This window comes from Triticum urartu, chromosome 5A, assembly GCF_056163025.1.
Source record: "Triticum urartu cultivar PI428250 chromosome 5A, HENAU_Tu73, whole genome shotgun sequence".
NCBI classification, from domain to species: Eukaryota; Viridiplantae; Streptophyta; class Magnoliopsida; order Poales; family Poaceae; genus Triticum; species Triticum urartu.
The window spans coordinates 584,557,026-584,576,861 of NC_141877.1; the positions used below are offsets into that span (position 1 = coordinate 584,557,026).

Genomic DNA, 19,836 nt, shown 5'->3' on the forward strand with positions numbered 1-19,836 from the left:
TCACAAGAGAACCAAGCACATCAAGAGACGCTTCAATTCCATCTGCGATCAAGTCAAGGAGGGAGACATAGAGATTAGCAAGATACATACGGATCTGAATGTTGCAGACCCGTTGACTAAGCCTCTCTCACGAGCAAAAACATGATCAACACTAAGACTCCATGGGTGTTAGAATCATTACAATGTAATCTAGATTATTGACTCTAGTGCAAGTGGGAGACCGAAGGAAATATGCCCTAGAGGCAATAATAAAGTTGTTATTTATATTTCCTTATATCATGATAAATATTTATTATTCATGCTAGAATTGTATTAACTGGAAACTTAGTACATGTGTGAATACATAGACAAACAGAGTGTCACTAGTTTGCCTCTACTTGACTAGCTTGTTGAATCAGTGATGGTTAGGTTTCCTAACCATAGACATGAGTTGTCATTCGATTAACGGGATCACATCATTAGAGAATGATGTGATTGACTTGACCCATCCGTTAACTTAGCACGATGATCGTTTAGTTTGTTGCTATTGCTTTCTCCATAACTTATACATGTTCCTATGACTATGAGATCATGCAACTCCCGAATACCGGGGGAACACTTTGTGTGCTACCAAACATCACAATGTAACTGGGTGATTATATAGGTGCTCTATAGGTGTCTCCGATGGTGTTTGTCGAGTTGGCATAGATCGAGATTAGGATTTGTCACTCTGATTGTCGGAGAGGTATCTCTGGGCCCTCTCGGTAATGCACATCAATATAAGCCTTGCAAGCAATGTGATTAATGAGTTAGTTTTGGGATAATGCATTACGGAATGAGTAAAGAGACTTGCCGGTAACGAGATTGAAGTAGGTATTGAGATACCGACGATCGAATCTCGGGCAAGTAACATACCGATGACAAAGGGAACAACGTATATATCGTTATGCGATTTGACCGATAAAGATCTTCATAGAATATGTGGAAGCTAATATGAACATCCAAGTTCTGCTATTGGTTACTGACCGGAGACGTGTCTCGGTCATGTATAAATAGTTCTCGAACCCATAGGGTCTGCACGCTTAACGTTCGGTGACGAACGTTATTATGAGTTTATGTGTTTTGATGTACCGAAGATAGTTCTGAGTCCCGGATGTGATAACGGAAGGTTGGAAAAAGCGGTAGGCGTAAGCGAGGCGCTTGGCCTTCGCCTAGTGCCTAGGCGGTGCCTAAGCGCCCTAGGCGCGGCCTTGGCGGTAATATTATTCCTACTCGTAGTGTATTTATGAGTATTATATGGGTGTTGATATTAGTTTAGGGCATATAAATAATTAAATTACCGTCTACTACCATTGGAATATGACCCATTTGGCACATCAGTGCACTATGTGGCATGATTTCTTGCTTGGGTAGGCAATTCCTTGCTCGCCCTGCCTACACATCCATTTATTCCTTAGGCAAGGCGTTTGGCCATTGCCTAGCGCCTAGGCGTGCATAAGCGCCTCCTAGGCACTGCCTTTTCCTACAGAGGATAATGGACATGACGAGGAGTCTCAAAATGGTCGAGACATAAAAATTGATATATTGGATGACTATATTCGGACACCGGATGAGTTCTGGGGGTCACCGGATAATTATCGGAGTGCCGGGGGGTTATCGGAACCCCCGGGGGAACTAATGGGCCAACATGGGCCTTGTGAGAGAGAGAGGAGGGGCCATAGGGCTGGCCGTGCCCCCCCTGGGAGTCCGAATTGGACAAGGAGGGGGGGCGGCGCCCCCTCTTTCCCTCCCTCTCTCCCTCTCTTTCCTTCCCCCTCCTTCTTCCTAGTTGGACTAGGAAAGGGGGAGTCCTACTCCTACTAGGAGGAGGACTCCTCCCTCTCCTTGGTGCACCGCATGGCCGGCCGGCCTCCCCCCTTGCTCCTTTATATATGGGGGCAGGGGGAACCCTATAACACACAAGTTGATTGTTTCCAACCGTGTGCGGTGCCCCCTCCACCATAATCCACCTCGATCATGTCGTAGCAGTGCTTAGGCGAAGCCCTGTTCCGGTAGCATCATCATCACCGTCATCACGCCATCGTGCTGACGAAGCTCTCCCTCGACATTCTGCTGGATCGTGAGTCTGTGTGACATCACCGAGCCGAACGTGTGCAGATCGCGGAGGTGTTGTACTTTCGGTACTAGGATCGGTCGATCGTGAAGACGTACGACTACATCAACCTCATGGTCATAGCACTTCCTCTTACGGTCTATGAGGGCACATAGACAACACTCTCCCCTCTCGTTGCTATGCATCACCATGATCTAGCGTGTGCGTAGGAATTTTTTTGAAATTACCGCGTTCCTCAACACCAATGACAAAGGGAACAACGTATGTTGTTGTGCGGTTTGACCGATAAAGATCTTTGTGGAATATGTAGGAGCCAATATGAGCATCCAGGTTCCGCTATTGGTTATTGACCAGAGATGTGCCTCGGTCATGTCTACATCGTTCTCGAACCCGTAGGGTCCGCACGCTTAACGTTCGATGATGATTTGTATTATGAGTTTCGTGTCTTGATGAACCAAAGTTTGTCCGGGGTCCCGGATGAGATCACAGATATGACGAGGAGTCTCGAAATGCTTGAGAGATAAAGATTCATATATTGGAAGGTTACATTCGGACACCAAAATGGTACGGGTTGTTTCGGAGTACCGGGGGTTATCGGACCCCCCCCCCCAGAAGTTCATGGGCCTTCATGGGCCCTAGTGGAAAGGAGAGGAGGGACACAAGGGAGGATGCCCCCATGGCCAATCCGAATTGAACTAGGGAAGGGGGCGGCGCCCCCTCTTTCATTCTCCCCTCTTCCTCCTTCCCTCCTTCTCCCTCTCTTGGATGGAGGGGGAATCCAACTAGGATTGGGAATCCTAGTTGGACTCCCCATGGCACGCACCCCCTCTAGGCCGGCCTCCTCCTCCCCATTTATATACGTGGGAGAAGGGCACCCCAAAGGACACCAAATCTTCTCTTAGCCGTGTGCGGTGCCCCCTCCACAGTTACACACCTCGGTCACATCGTCGTAGTGCTTAGGTGAAGCCCTGCGTTAGTAACTTCATCATCACTGTCGCCATGCCGTCGTACTGAAGGAACTCTCCCTCGGCCTCAAATGGATCGAGAGATCGAGGGACGTCATCGAGCTGAACGTGTGCTGAACGCGGAGGTGCCGTACGTTCGGTGCTTGGATCGGTTGGATCATGAAGACGTTTGACTACATCAACCGCGTTATTAAATGCTTCCGCTTTTGTTCTACGAGGGTACGTGGACAAACTCTCCCCTATCATTGCTATGCATCTCCTAGATAGATCTTGCATGATCGTAGGAAAGTTTTTGAAATACTGCGTTCCCCAACAGCCTGCTCGGGCAACTCGGGCAGCGGCTAGGGTTTTCAACGCCGCCACCTAGATCTCCTATCCTCCTCCTCGCCGCCACCCGAGGAGGTCACCGGGCAAGCCCGTGCGGCCATCGGTGACGGTGGCGGCGAGGCGTTCATCGCTCCGTTCACGAAGTTCTGGATCCACGGGGTGGCAGCCCCTACCGGTGCGGCACCACCGTTCGCGCCTTGGGCTATGTGCATGGGGGCTCTGACCGGCGTCCTCGACCGCTCGGGTGGTGGGGCGTCGACGCTTGGCGGCCGCAGCATGAGGGCCTTCTTCCTCGCCAGATCTGGAGGTCTTCTGCTTCCTCATTCTCGCTCCTTCCCCTTAGCGCTTAATGCCGGCGGCCGCTGCTGGATCCGATTCTTTTGGGGATGGTGGTGCAGATTGGGACTGAGGGAAACCCAAGGCTGTCTAGTTCGGCTCTACTGCGGCGTCGGCTTCGGGCGGCGCATCCTTCTTGAAGGCGGTGTCGTGGTCCCTCTTCTTGCCACCCCCAGTCCTCTCCCAGGTGAAAACCCAAAATCCGGCCTGGATTGGGCAGCGGTGGTGCCATGGGTGTCATCCCCTCCTTGGAGGCGTTTCCTGGGGAGCTAGGATTCGGGTGTGGGTTACTGAAGGTGGGGGCTTTGGCCGGGGGCTGGCTCGTGCGGGTGTAGCGCTAAGGTTCTATTTCGCTGCCTTGCTGTCCGCCTCTCTACTGCTGCTTGCGGCGCCTTTCCTGCTGCTGTCAGGCGATCTTGGTCTGGGACAGTGTGGCCGGCATGGTGTTCTCTCTTCGTCACGGAGGGCAAGTTCTGTGGGTGCCCTAGATGTTGAGTTCGGCTCTCTCTAGCTCTCGGTGAGCGTCTCCCAAGTCCGACGGTGCGGCGTCTTTCGAGCCAAGACGAGAGGGTGGTGGCCTTCTTCGGTGGTGGAGGGAGGGGTTGCGCTCGACCAGCCCATGGTTCATCTTGTTCTTGTCGTCCATCCAGTTCAAGTTGTCCCAGCGGTGCCTCTACTTCTCTTTGACCCTACGGCCTGGGAGTGCAGTCATCTGCTTCTGCTAGTTGTGTTTTAACTATGTATCTCTTGTTTCTAGCATTGCGATGTGTTGTAAGTTTTGCAGAGTGCCCCTCGTATCTCTTAGAGCGTTCCCTGTTGTTTCTTTTCGTGTCATTTGTATTTTGATCGTGTAATCCTGATTGATTGATGGCTTTATTAATTCAAAACCGTATGAGGTCTGAGCCTACTTTAGGCTTGGGCTGAGCCTTTTCTCTAAAAAAAGTGTGAGGAGCCCTTCGAGACAAGAAGTCCATCGCTGCACGCAGCGCATCCACGGCTGGCGGAGCGTCGCGATTAGGACTAGCTGGAAGTGCTACTTCGAGTATAGAGCGCCGCCAACTAGCGTAATGTTTCGTATTCGTTGTATCCGTTGTACTATGCACTGACAGCCGGACTGACTCATCTGCTGCAAGCACTGCACATGTACAGGCGAAAGGACACAATATTACCGTTGCACCGAACACTGTATAACGTAAACACTTTACCCAGCTGCATGTATTTAAGGCTCATGCACCAGCCGCTGCGTGCAGGACCGATCGTTTTGCACGTTCTGCTTCAAACACGCACACAAGCACCCCAAGTTGTCGTGATCCGTCGACGTCGCCGTGCCGCAATGTCCCGGAGCTCATCTTCCGCTCATCGTCTCTGGACACCCCTGCCCCCGCTGCCATTGATCCTGTGCCCGAGGTGTGCCGGGACGAGGACTAGATGGTTTGTCTCCGGGATAGATTGGAATCCCGGCGTCCGTTTTTACAAGTGCCCGAACCAGGGAGTAAGTCTGTTATCTGTACACCCATCCATCAGATGTTGCAGTTTTCTTCTGTTTGCTTTGTATTTTCTTGTTCATCATTCAGTTTTCAGTTTTGAAACTGACGCAGGACAGAGGCCCGTGCGACTTTTGGTTGTGGGAGGACCAGTACGCGTTCTTCATCACCGGCGTTGGCATCAACCTTCTCATCGAGGCGGCCGGAGGTGGGAGCAACGTGATGTTTGGTATCAGACGCGCCATGGAAGATGTACATTTTTTTAGTCAATGGAAAATAACCAGTGTACATAATGCCATGGCACGCGTACTACTGTAACCAAACACCGGGTCATGATTAAGAAAACGAATAAGGACCACTTTCTGCCAAGCCTGATCCAAAATATATTCTCTCCCCCACTCTACATTCAGACTGCTGCACAAAATTCACCAAACTTCTACAGTTGGATTATACTGAAGTATAGCTTTCCCTTTGCAATGTTTGAACACTGAAAAATGTCACCATCCCAACAGAGAAACAGCTACGAGAATAATATTGGACAGAAAGGACCTAATCATGCAACTCCGGTGGTTATTTTTACTAGCAATTCAAGCTCTTTTGTCAATGAAAATTAACCAGGAAAATTAATCAGCGACGAGAATAAGATTGTAGAATTCATACGCCTCCAACAGAGAATCAAAAATTGTGCCAAGCGCCGGGTTGACAACTACCTCAGTCCCCCTGTCAGCGAACCTTCGTATGGCAGCTTCAAGTGCCGGCATACGATCAATCACCGCCGCCCGCTCATCTGGTGCTTGCGGCCCTCTTGTCCTGCCAACATAAGTAGAAGAAAAACAAGATAAACAGAAAGCATGCCTGTAGTTGGGAAAACCATTTTTTCCTCTAATTTTACATTTATGAACATTGACAAATAAAGATTGTACTGCCTGTGTGCCACCCACTATGCTTACTACACGAAATTCACGGGTTTGTGGCAATAGAATCAACCTATGTAAATTTGACCAGCGACGTTAGCTGCTCTCGGACGATTTTTCTGAAAATCAACTAGAGTATGCTTGGGCATTTTTACAGTTCGAGCTGGGAAAAAACAAATACAAACAAGCATAATGCACCAATTCGGCAACTTGCTCCTACTAGACAAGAATCAGATTGCTAGAAAAAATCCCAAGCCAGCGAATCCTCATAGAGAAGCTTTAACGCGACGGCACGCGATCACTGCTACCGCATCGCCGATCGTCTGCCGCCCGTGGCCCTGTAACTAACTAATTACCACCAAAAATCAGAAGAAACTTAAGGGAAAACAAAGGCACGCCTGGGAGAAGCTCTTTTCCCCCTCTTTGCATTATACATTGGACCACAAACTAAATTGGAACAGGCCAGGATTGCCATGGCCATTCACTCCTGCAAGACCACTAGCAATTGGTATCTCACAAATTCTGAGCTTTTTGCGGCAATAGAATTTTCAACACTGTCTATGTTTAGGCAAAGGCGTTAATCGCCCTAAGTTCACTTGGCTGATGACGCTTTACAAAAAATCCTTATATTATGACCGGATCGAAGCTATAGAAAAATCCACCAAAGTAGATTCAGACTCTACTTAGTCGACCTAGCCAGATTTTCAGATGACTGCAAAAATAAATCCTGGCAGCCTGCTAATTCCTAGCTGCACATATGAATGGGAATCAGCAAGAACGCCTCTTAGGCACCAGTGAAAGAAATCAACAAGATACCTGCGCTTCCAGCAACTCGAATGGTGGTGTTTGCGGATGCTTGCGCACTGTGGGGTAAGGACTGAATCGAGCCGCGCGAGACAATATTTTTTCTAATCTAAACACCCCTCAAAGATATTTCTTCATGATTTTTATTAATGCTGGGTGGCCATGGCCCCTGCTGGCCTGGCCGTAGCTACGCGGATGCTCCTTTCTGCTGTGCAGAGTAAGATGGAAAAGAAAGAATTGCACTTTGGCTTGTGGAGATTGAACTTTGAGTACAGGATGTGCCTCCCTTGGTATTTCCGAAGCCTCACAATCCTAATCACCCCTACTTCTAAACCATACAATATAGTAATATTATGTATATATGTTGGTAGCTAGACGTGAGAGTATGATCAGGTTCTGTCAAATGAAACTAGGACTATATAGATTGAGAGCGGACGTCCTGCACGCAGCGGCAGATGGACGCACCGCATCGACGGCCGAGGTGATCTGTGCAGAGGAAAGCGTCCATGTCAGTAAACCGGGAATACAATGCTGGATACAAGCAAATACATCGCCAAAGTCACCCGTGGTGGGGCTCGTCGCAGTATGGCTGGGACCGTTCTGGCCAGAGCATGCAGGGGTTAATTATTACACTTGGGCAGGGGGGCCCTGGGTTTGGCCGACAGAATTTCTGTACGACACGGCTGGGTGGCGTGTACCCATGTTGGGCGCAGGACGGCCACTCTCTCGTCCTACGTCTACCACGAGATCCCTTTTGCAATTTGGGGCAAAGACATCGACGAGCCGGGGGCAGCGGTGCGCGCCCGTGTTCGCTCAGGCTCTGCTCATGGAGATTTTGGCTGCGGCGGCGCCGTCCCTCGAATCCGGGTGAGTGAAACTCACCTCCTTTGTATTGTTCCTCATTTGCATCTGTAACTTACGAGCTCGCTGGTACTGCAGATCGGCGTCGGAGGCCAACGAGCCGGCAGCGCGCTCGGGGGCTTTTGTTTCGGCCGGTTGCGTTACCGCGGCGGCAGAATCAGTACTAAGCTCGCCGGATTCGGCCGTCCGCCCTCTCTATCCTGATATTAGACAGTCATATGAGGAGCTGACACAGCCGGCGGCACGGAGGGATCTGTCTGATGTCGAGTTCTCCGGGGGGTCCTGCACCATGTTCAGTTCAGGCGGTGGTGGTGTGGCGTCCGGGCGCGGCAATGGCGCCGCGCCGCCCGTCACTTCTCGCGGCTCGATGTAGTCCTTACCACGCAGTGCGCAAGCATCGGCCGCGTCCAGTTCAGGCGGTGGTGATGTGGCTTCCGGGCAAGTCCATGGCGAGGCGCCGCCCGTCGCCTCTCGTGGCTCGATTCAGTCCTTACCGCACAGTGCCCGAGCGCTGGCGACCACCACCGTCCGAGTTGGCTGGAAGCGCAGGTACCTCGTTGATTTCTGCCAATTTTGCCAAGAGGTTCTTTTTTTTATTCTCCAGTGATGCGTGCATTCAGGCATTAGTAGTCCGGTGGGATTTGTTGTTTTGCAACATCTGGAACCTGCCTAGGGCGAAGAATTATAGTCTGAATCTAAGTTGGTGTATTTTTCCTCAACTTCGATACAGTCACAGTATATAGATTTTATCAGAGGTGTCAACATCCAAAGCGATTACAGACTTGGGCTAAACATATAGACTGGTAAGGAAACTGCAGGATTGATTGGCCATGGCAATCCTAGACTGCTCCATTCTAGTTTGTGTTCCGCTGGCATGATGGTTTAATTTTGAGTGTAAAAATATGAAAAGAGGAACAATAAGACTGCTCCCAGGTGTGCGTTTTGTTATCCCTTTAGCTTCTTCTGAATGTTGGTGGTAGTTGGTTAGTTACAGGGCCAGGAGCGCCAGACCGTCGGTGCTCCATTAGTGGTGATTGCGTGCCGTGGTTCTGAAACTCCACTATGATGATTCGCTGACTTGCGACTTTTTCTAGCACCCTGCATCCAGAATTGGCGCATTAGGCTTGGTTGGTTTCGGAATTTCCCAGAATGAGCTGGTAAGAATGGGCAGTCATGCGATGGTTGATTTTTAGAAATCATTCACCCACCGGCGTGACCCATGGGTGTCTAACTGCCCGATGAAAATTTACACAACGAACACTGGGGTAGTAAGCTAGTGGTCTTGGAGGATTTAAGTCATGGGCAAACATAGCCCGTTTTGCGCTGCAGTCGGTGACACGCGGGCAGTGCAAATTTCATCTTTAGGAACTTTGATAAGTGTAAAACGGGAGGGAAAAGGTTTTTATGCAATACAGGAATGCTTTACGGTTTATCTTACATTTACTTCTGCTTTCGTTGGCAGGCCGAGAGGACCGAAAGGCCCAGACGAGCGGTCAGTAGTGGTTCATTGTGTGCCGGCCCTCGAATCTGCCATACGAGGATTTGCTGACAGGGGGACTGAGGTGGTTGTCAACCCAGCGCTTGGCACAAATTTCGATAGCTTGCCGGAGGCGTGTGAATTCTACAATCTTTATTCATGGGAGGTTGGATTTGGTATTCGTTACGGCAAAAGCAGGCAGAATGTCAATGGGACCAAGTGTATGCAGGAGATCGTATGCGGCTGTGCTGTAAGCTTATTTACATGCTTTTGGCTTTTTCGTGTGCTGCTTCGCATGGGCAAATGTACTAGCATGCCAAGAGATGGATGCTGACGTATTTTTTTTTGGCAAAATCCTCTGTTCAAATCATTTTCAGGGCAAGCCAGAGAGGGAGAACAGCTCGTCGATGAGAAGCAATTGTGCCGCAATGATGCGACTGCACCGGACAGATGATGGTGGGTGGTATGTATCGGAGAATTGTGCTGCACACAACCATGAACTGCTTCAGACATGTGCGGAGAAGCTACACTGGCCATCCCACCGGCGCATTGACACATACACGAGAGACCTTGTGAAGCAGTTGCGGGAGAACAATGTTAATCTTGGCAAGGTTTACAGCATCATTGGCAGCCTGTTTGGCCGGATGGAGAATGTACCGTTCACGAAGAGGTGCCTTCGAACTTTCTGTGGAAAGCTTAGTAGGGAGCAGGCAGACGATGATGTGCGCAAGACTATGGATGCATTCTCCGAGCTGGGATCTAATGACCCGGAGTTTTCGTATGTGGTTGAGGTTGATAAAGAAAGCAAGATAAAAACCCTGCTGTGGACTAATGGGAGAAGCAAGATGCAATACCACAGTTTCGGGGATGTCATAACATTTGACACAACTTACAAGACAAACCTATATGACATGCCTTTTGGGTTGTTCGTGGGAGTGAACAACCACTTCCAGAGTATCATCATGGGGGGGGGGGGGGGGGGGGGGGGGTCATGATGAGAGAGGAAACAATCGAGAGTTTTAACTGGGTATTCACCGAGTTCATTAGACTGATGGGTGGCAAGCCTCCAAAAACTATACTAACAGGTTGCTTTATCCCCGTAGCATTCACCCCCATTTGCCCTCTGATGTGTGTAGCTGTTAGGTGTTGTGTTTTTGCTAACAAGTTCCATGTCTGATAATGGTTTATCTATTTGCAGATCAAGCGCGGGCGATGGAGGTTGCTATACAACAAACAATGCCAGATACAACACACTGCTGGTGTAAGTGGCACGTGCTTCGGAAGGCAAAGGAGCACCTTGGTCCGCATTACACGAAACGGAGTGATTTTAGGGCCGCTTTGCACAAGGTTGTTAATGAAATGCTGACTGTGGATGAGTTCGAAGCAGCTTGGGCTGAACTGCTAGACAGATACAAGCTGCACAACAACACATTTTTGATCCAGATTTTCGAGGTTAGACACAAGTGAGCAAAACCTTATTTTAGTGGTAAGTTCTGTGCGAAGCACCCCCCCCCCCCCCCCCCCCCCCCCCCCCCGCTTGCCCGATGAACCTTTTTGTGAAGCAATACAGCAAGCTACAGTTTGACCGGGAAGCTTAAGAAGGGTTCCAAGAGAAGAGGACCAGACTGGTACGTGCAAGCAAATGTCAATATGCAACAAGAAATGACCCGTTCTCCGTTTTTTTGTCATTCTGCTAAATATCTTTCTGCTTACTCCCGGCAGGGCGGTGTAGTTCTGCGATACAATTTCCCTCTGGAAGAGCATGCGAGCCAGGTGTACACATGGACTATGTTTGAGATGTTTGGTCAGGCTTTGTACCGTGCAGGGAGATATGATGTCGAGGAAGTCCAACGAGGCATGAGGTACCTTGTGCGGCATGTTGAAGCTGAGAAGCAAGAGAAGTGGTGCCGCGAGATGCATGCGGTCGATGTCCATGATGGCGGCACTCGTTACACGTGCGAATGCGGCTTGTTTGAGCACATGGGGATGCTTTGTTGCCATGCTATCAAGGTTAATCCTAACACTACAACTATATGCAAAGTGCCTTTAATGGAAAGCATTATTTGTGTCATTCGTCTTAGCCAGATTTTCGGCTTCATTTATGTACGTCGTTGAACCATTCACCTTGCCTTTGCGTCCAGGTTCTCATTCATTTGGGAGTGCGGAAGATACCGAGTTTTCATGTACTGAAGAGGTGGACAGTAGATGCCCGCGACAACTTGCCGCTGCACCTCATCCATTACCAGAAAGATCAAGGGCCTCCCCGGTTGTCTTCCTACCGGCATACTGCACTGCACCTGACAGCGCTCGAGTTTGTGCAGCTTGGTGATAGCAATGTAGATGCATTCGACAGAGCAATGGACATTTTAAATGCAGGCAAGGCTGAACTGACCGTTTTGGCTGCGATCAAAGATGGGAAAAGTTTGGTGGACCAAACTCAAGTTGGGGAGTCAGCCAACCCAACCATGGTTATGATGGCAAACGGCTCGCAACAAGAAGATGTGTGTTCTGAGATGTTCATCTCGACTGAATGTGGCCTTGGCTCTGTCTCTGTGGTATCTGATTCGAGTCGTCCATTGTCCACATTACTGGCGCCTGATAGGAAAAAGCAGAGGGGGAGACCTACAACGGCGAGGGACAAGCCAGGATACGAGATAAAAGATGCAAGATCTAGATTTTGCACAGTTTGTAGGGAGAAAGGGCACAAGAGCACAACGTGCCCCTGTAGGGGGGACCTTCCGAAGAAACCACGCAAAATCCCTACATGTGGAAATTGTGGTGTGGCCGGGCACAAGAAAACAAGTTGTTTCAACCCGGTGTTGCCATTTGTGAAGAGGCCGCGCGACGGACCAGTCGAGTGATCTTCAGTTTGTTTTATGGTCCGTAAAGTTCTTGATTCAGTCCAGATTTTATGTAGTCTGCTTACCTGGGCTTGTGATTTGCAAATCTAATAAACATTATGCCTATGTGTGCGGTGATGTACTTTGCTTACTGCTTTTTAATCTACTCTTCCAGTCGTTCTTGTTGAGGCTCCTTTGAGCGAGCTGTACATTCGTTCATTTGCAAAGTGATGTATTTGTTCAACTGCCAGAGGCGACACTTTTTCTTGCTGTGCGGGTGGTGGATTTTCGAAAACCAAGTGGGGTCACCATCTCGCTGTGTGGCCGTCTCTTTTTGTATATTTCGAAGCTTATTTGTCATAGAGGAAATGCCTGCGTGTGAACAAATGGTGATGGCAGCTGTACGCGTGTGCTGGGGCTGTTTCAGAATTGATGTCTCAGTGCCTGTGCAGAGACCGTGCACCGTGCCGTGGGTTTTGGATTGGATTGGCGTTTTTGAATGTTTGAATTGTTGGGGGGAAAGTTCGTCCGTGGGCTATTTAAAACAATTGCTTGCTGGTGCTGGTAGGCAACACTGGTCGACGCCTTCCTCTCGTTTCTTTTCCTTCCCCGGTCCTTTAGCCAGCGTAGTTTTCCCAGCCCTGCATTGCGCCCCTTGCAGCTTTCTCCTCTTTAGTTCGTTTCGGTTGCCTGCTTCGCCCGCATGTCCGGGTCCAGAGGAGGGCGTCGGTCCTGAAAGCCCGTGGACTAGCGAGGCGCCAACGCAGGGCACTCCCTGCTCAGTGTAGCGCGTCGACCGTGAAGGTGATTTATTTTAGTCACTGCTTCACAAGAAAAAGCCTGGTGCAAAACATTTTTGCGTGTTCTTCTGTGGCGGATTTCCTCTAACATATTTTCATCGGCATAAAAACTCTCCGGATTTGTTTAGTTTTCTGCCTTCATGCTAACGAGTGATATTTCCATTTTTGCACCGGCATAGGTCGCGGCAACCATCATTGTGTGTGACCAGGTCGGAGACCACGACCCCCTCGTCAACGTTGGCGGCGGAGTGCGTGCGCCGTGCTCGGACGCAGGGGATGCCTCGTCCGGCGTGTACACCGGCATCACTGGCGTTGAAAACGACCGCGACGTCAATGAAGCGTGCAGTGGTGGCTTAAATGCAGTTGCTTAGTTAATTAACGTATTAGGAAGCAAGTTTGCTTATTTGTGTGTGCGTTGTGGGATGCCGAACCGTTATCTTGATTTATCCGCAAATGTCCTGTGCTTGTGTTCTAGAATAAGTACCTTAAATAAAATAAAAAAAATTTAAGCTGCTTATCGAAAAAGTGTTTGAACCCACCTTATATGCAAAAGAAACCAACCGAGACCGCAAAAAAGATGGGTGCTGGGGCAGAAGCAGCTAAGTCTCGACCCAGTATAAAAGAAATGGAAAAAAGAAAATACCCTGACAAACAATTAAGTGCAAGAAAAATGCATTTCGGGGAACAACGAAGAATCCACTTGACGGTTGCATCCACATGAGATCGCCTACCAAGAGCTCTGCGTCACCGGACAAGCACCGGTATCAACAAACCCACTTGGGAAGAAAAAAATGTTGCGACGATGACAAAGCTGTTGCCAAGGGTTTCCGCCGTTACGCGATGAAATATCCGCATGCAAACCCGGTCACGGAGATCTGACATGTTGTGTTGCGAGGGTCAGCACAGGGGGGGGGGGGGGGTGGCATCCCAGCAGTCGATAGCGGGTATCTGCCGGGATGAAACAGTAGAAACATAAATGTCTAGGCCGGGATCCCCGCAAGCCGGGCCCGTGCCGCCTGCTTGACAGATCCAACAGTACATACCCAGCCCCGTCCCCGCGCCACCTCCCTCCCACGCGAAGCCTATAAGGTAACCACGCCGGCCAGTAGGCCGCGTGCCGCCAGGGCGTGTTCGCACGCGATGAAACTACCAGTGCCACCCAATCACGCTGGAGGGAGAACCAAACCTCGCCGGTGCCGGTCGATCGGTGAGCGAGGAGGAGGGGCGGCACGCGTCGGCAGATCTGGGAGCCCTACCGGGCGGGTGACGGCGCGGGGGGTAGGGTTTCGCGTGACGGCGCGGGGGGAGGGGGGGTGGTTTATCGCCTACTAGGCCGTTTTCGTCCGAAGATTTTCCTACCTGGTGTGAATTCCTTTGAGGCTGCTTGTGGATGGAAACAAGCTAATCACCCCGCACGTGTGTGTGCGCGCGCGTGGACCGAAAACTAACTCGCACGGGTGTTGCGGTCCACACCGATGCGGGCGTGCCATGATGGCCGATTTCCAGCATCTCTCCTGCTCCCTGCCACAGCTATAAGCTGCTACGCCGCATGCTACGCGCCCCCTATGGGTGATTGGACTAGCCGGGCCCCTGTACGTCCTTGGGTGCAGATGCGCCTCCACAAGCGTAGATGTGTGGGATCATTTGTTCCACCCTGCTCCCGTTTGGACGTACCGCTTCGTAACGATTGTTTGCGCCTGCTCAAACCAACGGCGGCTTGCTACTGGTGCGTGGCTGTGGCATTTGGGCAACCAGCACTCGTGCCCTCGTGTATTGCTTTGTGAATGCATTTTAACCTTTTAAAGAAACGTAGGGGAGAGAATGGATTAATGATGCATTGGTGTGGTTGGGAAGAGGCAGTAATGCCAGGTTGCTTGCATGCATATCGAACCGTGCCGGAGACACTCCATCTCTCTTTGTCTTCTTCCATCGCCACCTTGCTAGCTCGTCTCCTGCAAAGGCAGAGGAGCGATTAAAACTCTGCCCTGTGCGCTGCAAGCCCGTCCACAATATCTTTTCTTCGTGTCCGCAATGCCCGGATCCCACCTAGCCCAGCCTGCTCCTGGTGCTTAGTTCATCCATAGGCCGAGCTGCATTCCGTCAAGATCCAAGTGGCTAGCCATCAGCTCAAGGTATCATCTTCATCTCGCCTTTCATCTCGTCTCTGTTCTGTGTTTGTGCTGGATTGGTTGCTGGCTTTTTCCCTCCATTCTGACCAACATTTTCCCGCTTGTTTCGGCTTGCAGGTCTTCCTAGTTGCCATGTCGCGCCTTGGGACGCGCTCGAACGGCGCGGCGACCGGCAGTAGCTCCACGGTTGTGCCAAGCGCGAACACTGCATCGCTCGTGCCGCCGGCGGACGGGGATGACGATGCAAGCAACGAATCCGACGCGAACTGCGGCAGAATCCGGGTTAGGAGCTACTTATCGCCTAGGATAGTCAATGAAGTGGTTGCTGGCCTCACGGAAGCACAAAAAAAGTTGTTCGTTGAAAAGGACTTTGGCGCCATGCTTTCACTCCCAGAGATTGTGAACGTGGACCGCCATTATAGTTTCTGGAATGCGACTAGGATAGATCCGGTGAGGAAAATAGTCCGAATGGGCGATGGCAGTTCTCGTCCGGTGACGGCTAGCGCTGTTAGGGACGTAGTCGGGCTGGGTATGGGTGACAGGGAGATCCCATTCCCGCATGAACCGAGCTGCGTCGATCGGGATATCTTCAAAGATGTGTGCGTTGGGTTGGGGCTTGATGAAACGGTGGATAGGATTAGCTTGCAGATGCTACAGTCTATTCTTGCTTCCCCCGGTGATCTGAGTATCGACTTTGAGTCCAACAGGCAGTGTGCTGCATTTGCTCTTCTTTGCACTACTTGCTTGTTCAACCCCAGAGTGAATCGGAGGGAGGACCCGATCAGCCCGGAAGTTTTCATTGTTGTGCGTGATCCATCCAAGATGTCTGAATTTGATTGGTGTGGATATATTAAAAATGTTATCATGGCTGGGGTTAGTAAAATGCACGCAGATCTGAAGGCCGGTGCAGTGGCAATGCAGCTACAAGGGTTCGTGATGATTCCCCAGGTACGCCCATCCCACATATTGGCTGCCCTGTGCATTTTGCCTATTTTTTGTTTTGCCATGAAATGCTATGAGTGTGATGTATTGTTTTTTGTCCTAAACTGTCCTAGATAATCACATTTGACGCGATGGTGGCTGGGCGTGGGTTGCAACCAGGGCATCCCCGCATAGCGTTGTACACCGCCTCAGACTTCCAACTACTAGCTGGTGTGGATCGTCGGGTTATAGGGGGGCACAGGTTATACGGCAAGGCGAGGGTAAGTAGAAAAATTACGAACCTGAATATATGCTTGCTACTGTTATACATGCTCTTGGTCTGATGTTTCATTCCCTTGCCAGTTGAGGCCTGTCAGTGAGGATGTCGTTGCTGAGGACTTGGCGAGCCAGGGTTTTGCTCCTTCTCTGAACAATGGCGCTGCTGCCGTTGCTGCCCCAACTGAAAATGTCATTCCGTTGTTGGATGTGGCCAGGTGGCAGACTGAGGTATAAATCTATGGCACAATCGTATATATTTAGCTGTGGACGTGCCTTCGCGCTACCTATTATGAAGAACCAAAATAAAAAGGGGGTGTGCTTCTCTTGCAGGTGGTAGATTATTTGAGTGATGTGATGAATGCACACATCTCCTCTGTTAGTGAGGAGAACATGAACTTGAGAAACCATGTTGAGTCTTGCATGACCAGTTTGCTTGCAATGATTGACGGGCGCAACGCCAGCAATGTCAATTCGTGTAGTGAGATGTTGGGGGGTGCGGTTTCAAGAGTAGGCGACTGCAGGCTGCGGGTGGTGGGTGGTGAGGTTCGCTTCGTTGATAGTCATGGTGAGATTTGCTCCATTGTTGTTCGTGTTGATATATTTCCTTCAAAATGTTCAGTGGCAATAACTCTTTACTTTCAGAACATAACACGAGTGCTCTGGCTGATGCCACCGGGAAAAGCAATATACAGGAGGCAACAGGTGTGTGTGTGGTGTCTTCTGCTTCATATCGTTCCGTGGGGGTTTGTTCTGATGGCTTCTGGCAAAACAGACCTAAAAATGTTCCTTCTTATAGGTCCATCCACTTATAGGCTCGTGAACCCGACTATTAGGAAGCGCCTTGGAACGGATCTGATGACAAACTTGGGTGCTGCCACCGGTGAGCCTCTTAGTTAACTGATATGTACTCGGTAGATCATGTTATTAGATAATGCTTGCCTCTGGGGTGATCAAAACATGCATTTCCGGTGTGTGTGTGTGTGTGTGTGTGTAGGTGTTGTGCATATCGGTGGTGGCATGCTTGGCAATGCTGGGGGGGCGATGTGATCCCTGATGCACGGACTCTATTCGGACCATTCCCAAGCCCAAATAGCCTTGACTTGAACCGTAGGGCGTCGTTGAGGGAATTTGGTTCGACCAATTCCGGAATTGGTAAGCTCCCAACTGGACAAAACTTTTCCGAGTTCGTGCGCACGAGCTGCATACAATTCCAGGTCATTACTAACTACTTGCGCGGGCGGGGGTGTCACTGTTTATTGTGTAGGTGTGGCTAGGCGTCTTGACTTGAATTTGACGAATGATGTTAGTGAGTTCATAAATGGGACGCCCATTGTTCGTCCGATGAACCCTATGCCTGTCGACACGAATTTAACAATGGGTCCTTCCCCTGTTAGGGGCCCTAGTGTGGATTTGCGTCCTCGTGGTATGTGCTCTCCCTCGCCCACTATGTCTATTCCTCTAGTTTGTCAAGTTGGGTTATCTGTTTTCGGCCCCACATGAATGTCATGGTGTTTTGTGTTCCTCTGTTATTAATCTGTTTATATTTGTATTCAGCCCTCTCACAGAGCAGTTTGCTTGGGTGGTTTCCTGTGGCTCCACCAAGGAAACGCTCAAGGATGACGACTGACTACTCGATTGCAAACCCGATGGGGGTAGCTGTTTCTGAGCTGGAGGGGAAGAGAAGAGATGATCGTTTCTATGCGAAGGCCATGGATTCATCGGTTAATGATTTGTCTAGGTATGTGAACAAATGATGCCCATCATCCCGGTGTATTTTGTTGATCGGTTAGCCAAGAGCATGAACGATGATATAGAGAGGTGCCGTGTGCAGGGTCTGGTTCAAGCATCGGCGCCCATATCACATTGAGATGACTGGTGAGCAGGTGGTGGAAGAGTTTCGCATCGAAAATGATCTTGCAAGTAAAGGTCTTGACTCAATTCTTCGTTTGGGGATCTGCCCGCCCGCGTCAGGGAGGCTGATCATTGGTCCTGATTGGGAGGTAAGTTTGTGTCTACTTCTGTTAACCTGATTTCATTGCTTCGTCTAGTGGCGTCTGTCTTGATTGACTGTAAATGAATTGTGTTCGCAGTTTAAAGTTGCATACACTGCTGGGTACTGGAGGAGGGCAGATGTCCGTGCGATGTTTAATGAACTACCGCCGGGGCTTAAGTGCGAAGTGGTTAGTGCTCCGGTTTTCAACTTCCACTAAATGGGTGTGCTGAAACAAAATATACCATTCACATCTATCTTGTTGTCTGTGTGTGGCTAACTGAATCACGTTGCAGGCCCTGGTGGTGGTGTACCTTGGTCAAGGATGGAGTCTATATGCCTTTGACGTTCTCCGCAGGGTTCTTCATGTGATTGATCCGAACATTTGCAAGCCTGGTGAGAGCAAGATCAAAGCAAAACACTTGCGGAATGCGGGGGAGCTGCTAGATGGGTTCATCAAGTGTGGTGACATGTTCTGGGGCGAGGGGAAAGTGCCGAACAATGGATGGTCTTACTGTTTCCACGCTACATGTACCTATGAGAGGTCAGTTTTGCTTGCCTCTCGTCTTTTGGGTCCTATATTCCTTCTAATATGCTAAGCACTATCTTTTTATTGCCGGGGGGACAGTACGGACACGGCGATGCAGGTGGTGCACCACATCATCAACTTTGTCCCTGGACAGCATCCAATGAACTTGACTGCGGTTCGTGCCTGCAAATTATCCTAGGCTTCGCCATAAAATGTTTGGGTTTCGAGTTTCGTTGACTTGATTGTTGTGTCGCAGGGTGCATCGGTTGCTCTCAAGAAGAAGCTCCTTCAGTCTGTCCTCACGATGGCGGGTAATGATGGCAGCCTCCCACGCCGTGTCGAAGCATGATTGACATTCCGGAAGGGCTGGTTTACCACATAGTTTAAAACTCTGTGCCCTGCGTATGTTGCAACCGCAGGGGCTTTATCGTGAGTGGATCGTCGTATGTTCCCGTGTATGCGATATTATAGCTTCTATAAGCTTGTAGTCTGTAAGAGATAATATATTGTAATATTACCAGTATTCCCAAGTACGTACCGCAGCTGGGCTGCCGTTTAAAGTATTTCCGAACCTATGATGTGGTAATGTTTTCATCTTTGAAACTGATGAGAAATCAACCAAAAATAACTTGAGTGCTGCTTCTTTGCTATTCTGTAGTGTGATTGATTTGTTTTGACCATGTGAGATGGTTAGTTTGTTTACCAAGTTGGTGGATTTGAGACATATCCTAATGCGTCTGCTGTCCGGATGATGAACACTGGCTTATTCCGAGTGGTGGCAAGGCCACTTTTGCCGGATGAGGAACAGTGGCTGATTCCGCACAGGCGCTGGTGCTTGTGGGTGATTATGGGGCTTCAAGAGGAGATGCATGAATGTTGGGTTTGGAAAAGGGGACATTTTGGGCCATCGTCTGTCTGGACTGTTCAGCATCATATTATATAGGTTAAACGATTCAGTGGTAATTCAAATAGTTCAGAAGTTACTCTGGGGCCATCTGCTGGGGGGGTAGTTTACTAATCCAAGCTGTCGGATTGCATTGTGGACGATGTAAACTCATCAGGTACCGGCTGGTCATTGTTTTGACATT

The 19,836-nt window shown here is 49.9% G+C and overlaps 3 protein-coding genes across 4 annotated transcripts; all 3 read left to right on the top strand.

Moving 5' to 3' along the window:
* The first annotated feature begins 7,607 nt into the window (after nucleotides 1-7,607).
* On the top strand, nucleotides 7,608-12,286 carry LOC125510790 (uncharacterized). 2 transcript variants are annotated; one of them, XM_048676055.2, is made up of 7 exons: nucleotides 7,608-7,789; nucleotides 7,862-8,332; nucleotides 9,246-9,510; nucleotides 9,638-10,345; nucleotides 10,459-10,888; nucleotides 10,983-11,270; nucleotides 11,402-12,286. In XM_048676055.2, the coding sequence occupies exons 6-7, from the start codon at nucleotides 11,049-11,051 to the stop codon at nucleotides 12,119-12,121; spliced, it is 942 nt and encodes a 313-aa protein (XP_048532012.2). In that variant the 5' UTR covers nucleotides 7,608-7,789; nucleotides 7,862-8,332; nucleotides 9,246-9,510; nucleotides 9,638-10,345; nucleotides 10,459-10,888; nucleotides 10,983-11,048; the 3' UTR covers nucleotides 12,122-12,286. The 2 variants fall into 2 exon arrangements, with proteins under 2 accessions (XP_048532012.2, XP_087377988.1); XM_087521862.1 differs by lacking the exons at nucleotides 7,608-7,789; nucleotides 7,862-8,332; nucleotides 9,246-9,510 and having other exon boundaries at nucleotides 9,524-10,345.
* Nucleotides 7,749-10,727, top strand: LOC147973070 (protein FAR1-RELATED SEQUENCE 5-like). Its single transcript, XM_087524569.1, has 5 exons — nucleotides 7,749-7,789; nucleotides 7,862-8,152; nucleotides 9,246-9,510; nucleotides 9,638-10,214; nucleotides 10,459-10,727. The coding sequence occupies exons 1-5, from the start codon at nucleotides 7,749-7,751 to the stop codon at nucleotides 10,725-10,727; spliced, it is 1,443 nt and encodes a 480-aa protein (XP_087380695.1).
* A 2,615-nt stretch (nucleotides 12,287-14,901) lies between the features above and the next one.
* On the top strand, nucleotides 14,902-19,528 carry LOC125510789 (uncharacterized). Its single transcript, XM_087521863.1, has 13 exons — nucleotides 14,902-15,032; nucleotides 15,147-15,977; nucleotides 16,085-16,231; nucleotides 16,314-16,457; nucleotides 16,560-16,794; nucleotides 16,872-16,931; nucleotides 17,026-17,109; nucleotides 17,784-17,967; nucleotides 18,061-18,229; nucleotides 18,320-18,409; nucleotides 18,516-18,763; nucleotides 18,848-18,923; nucleotides 19,005-19,528. The coding sequence occupies exons 2-13, from the start codon at nucleotides 15,162-15,164 to the stop codon at nucleotides 19,095-19,097; spliced, it is 2,346 nt and encodes a 781-aa protein (XP_087377989.1). The 5' UTR covers nucleotides 14,902-15,032; nucleotides 15,147-15,161; the 3' UTR covers nucleotides 19,098-19,528.
* Nucleotides 19,529-19,836: the final 308 nt, after the last annotated feature.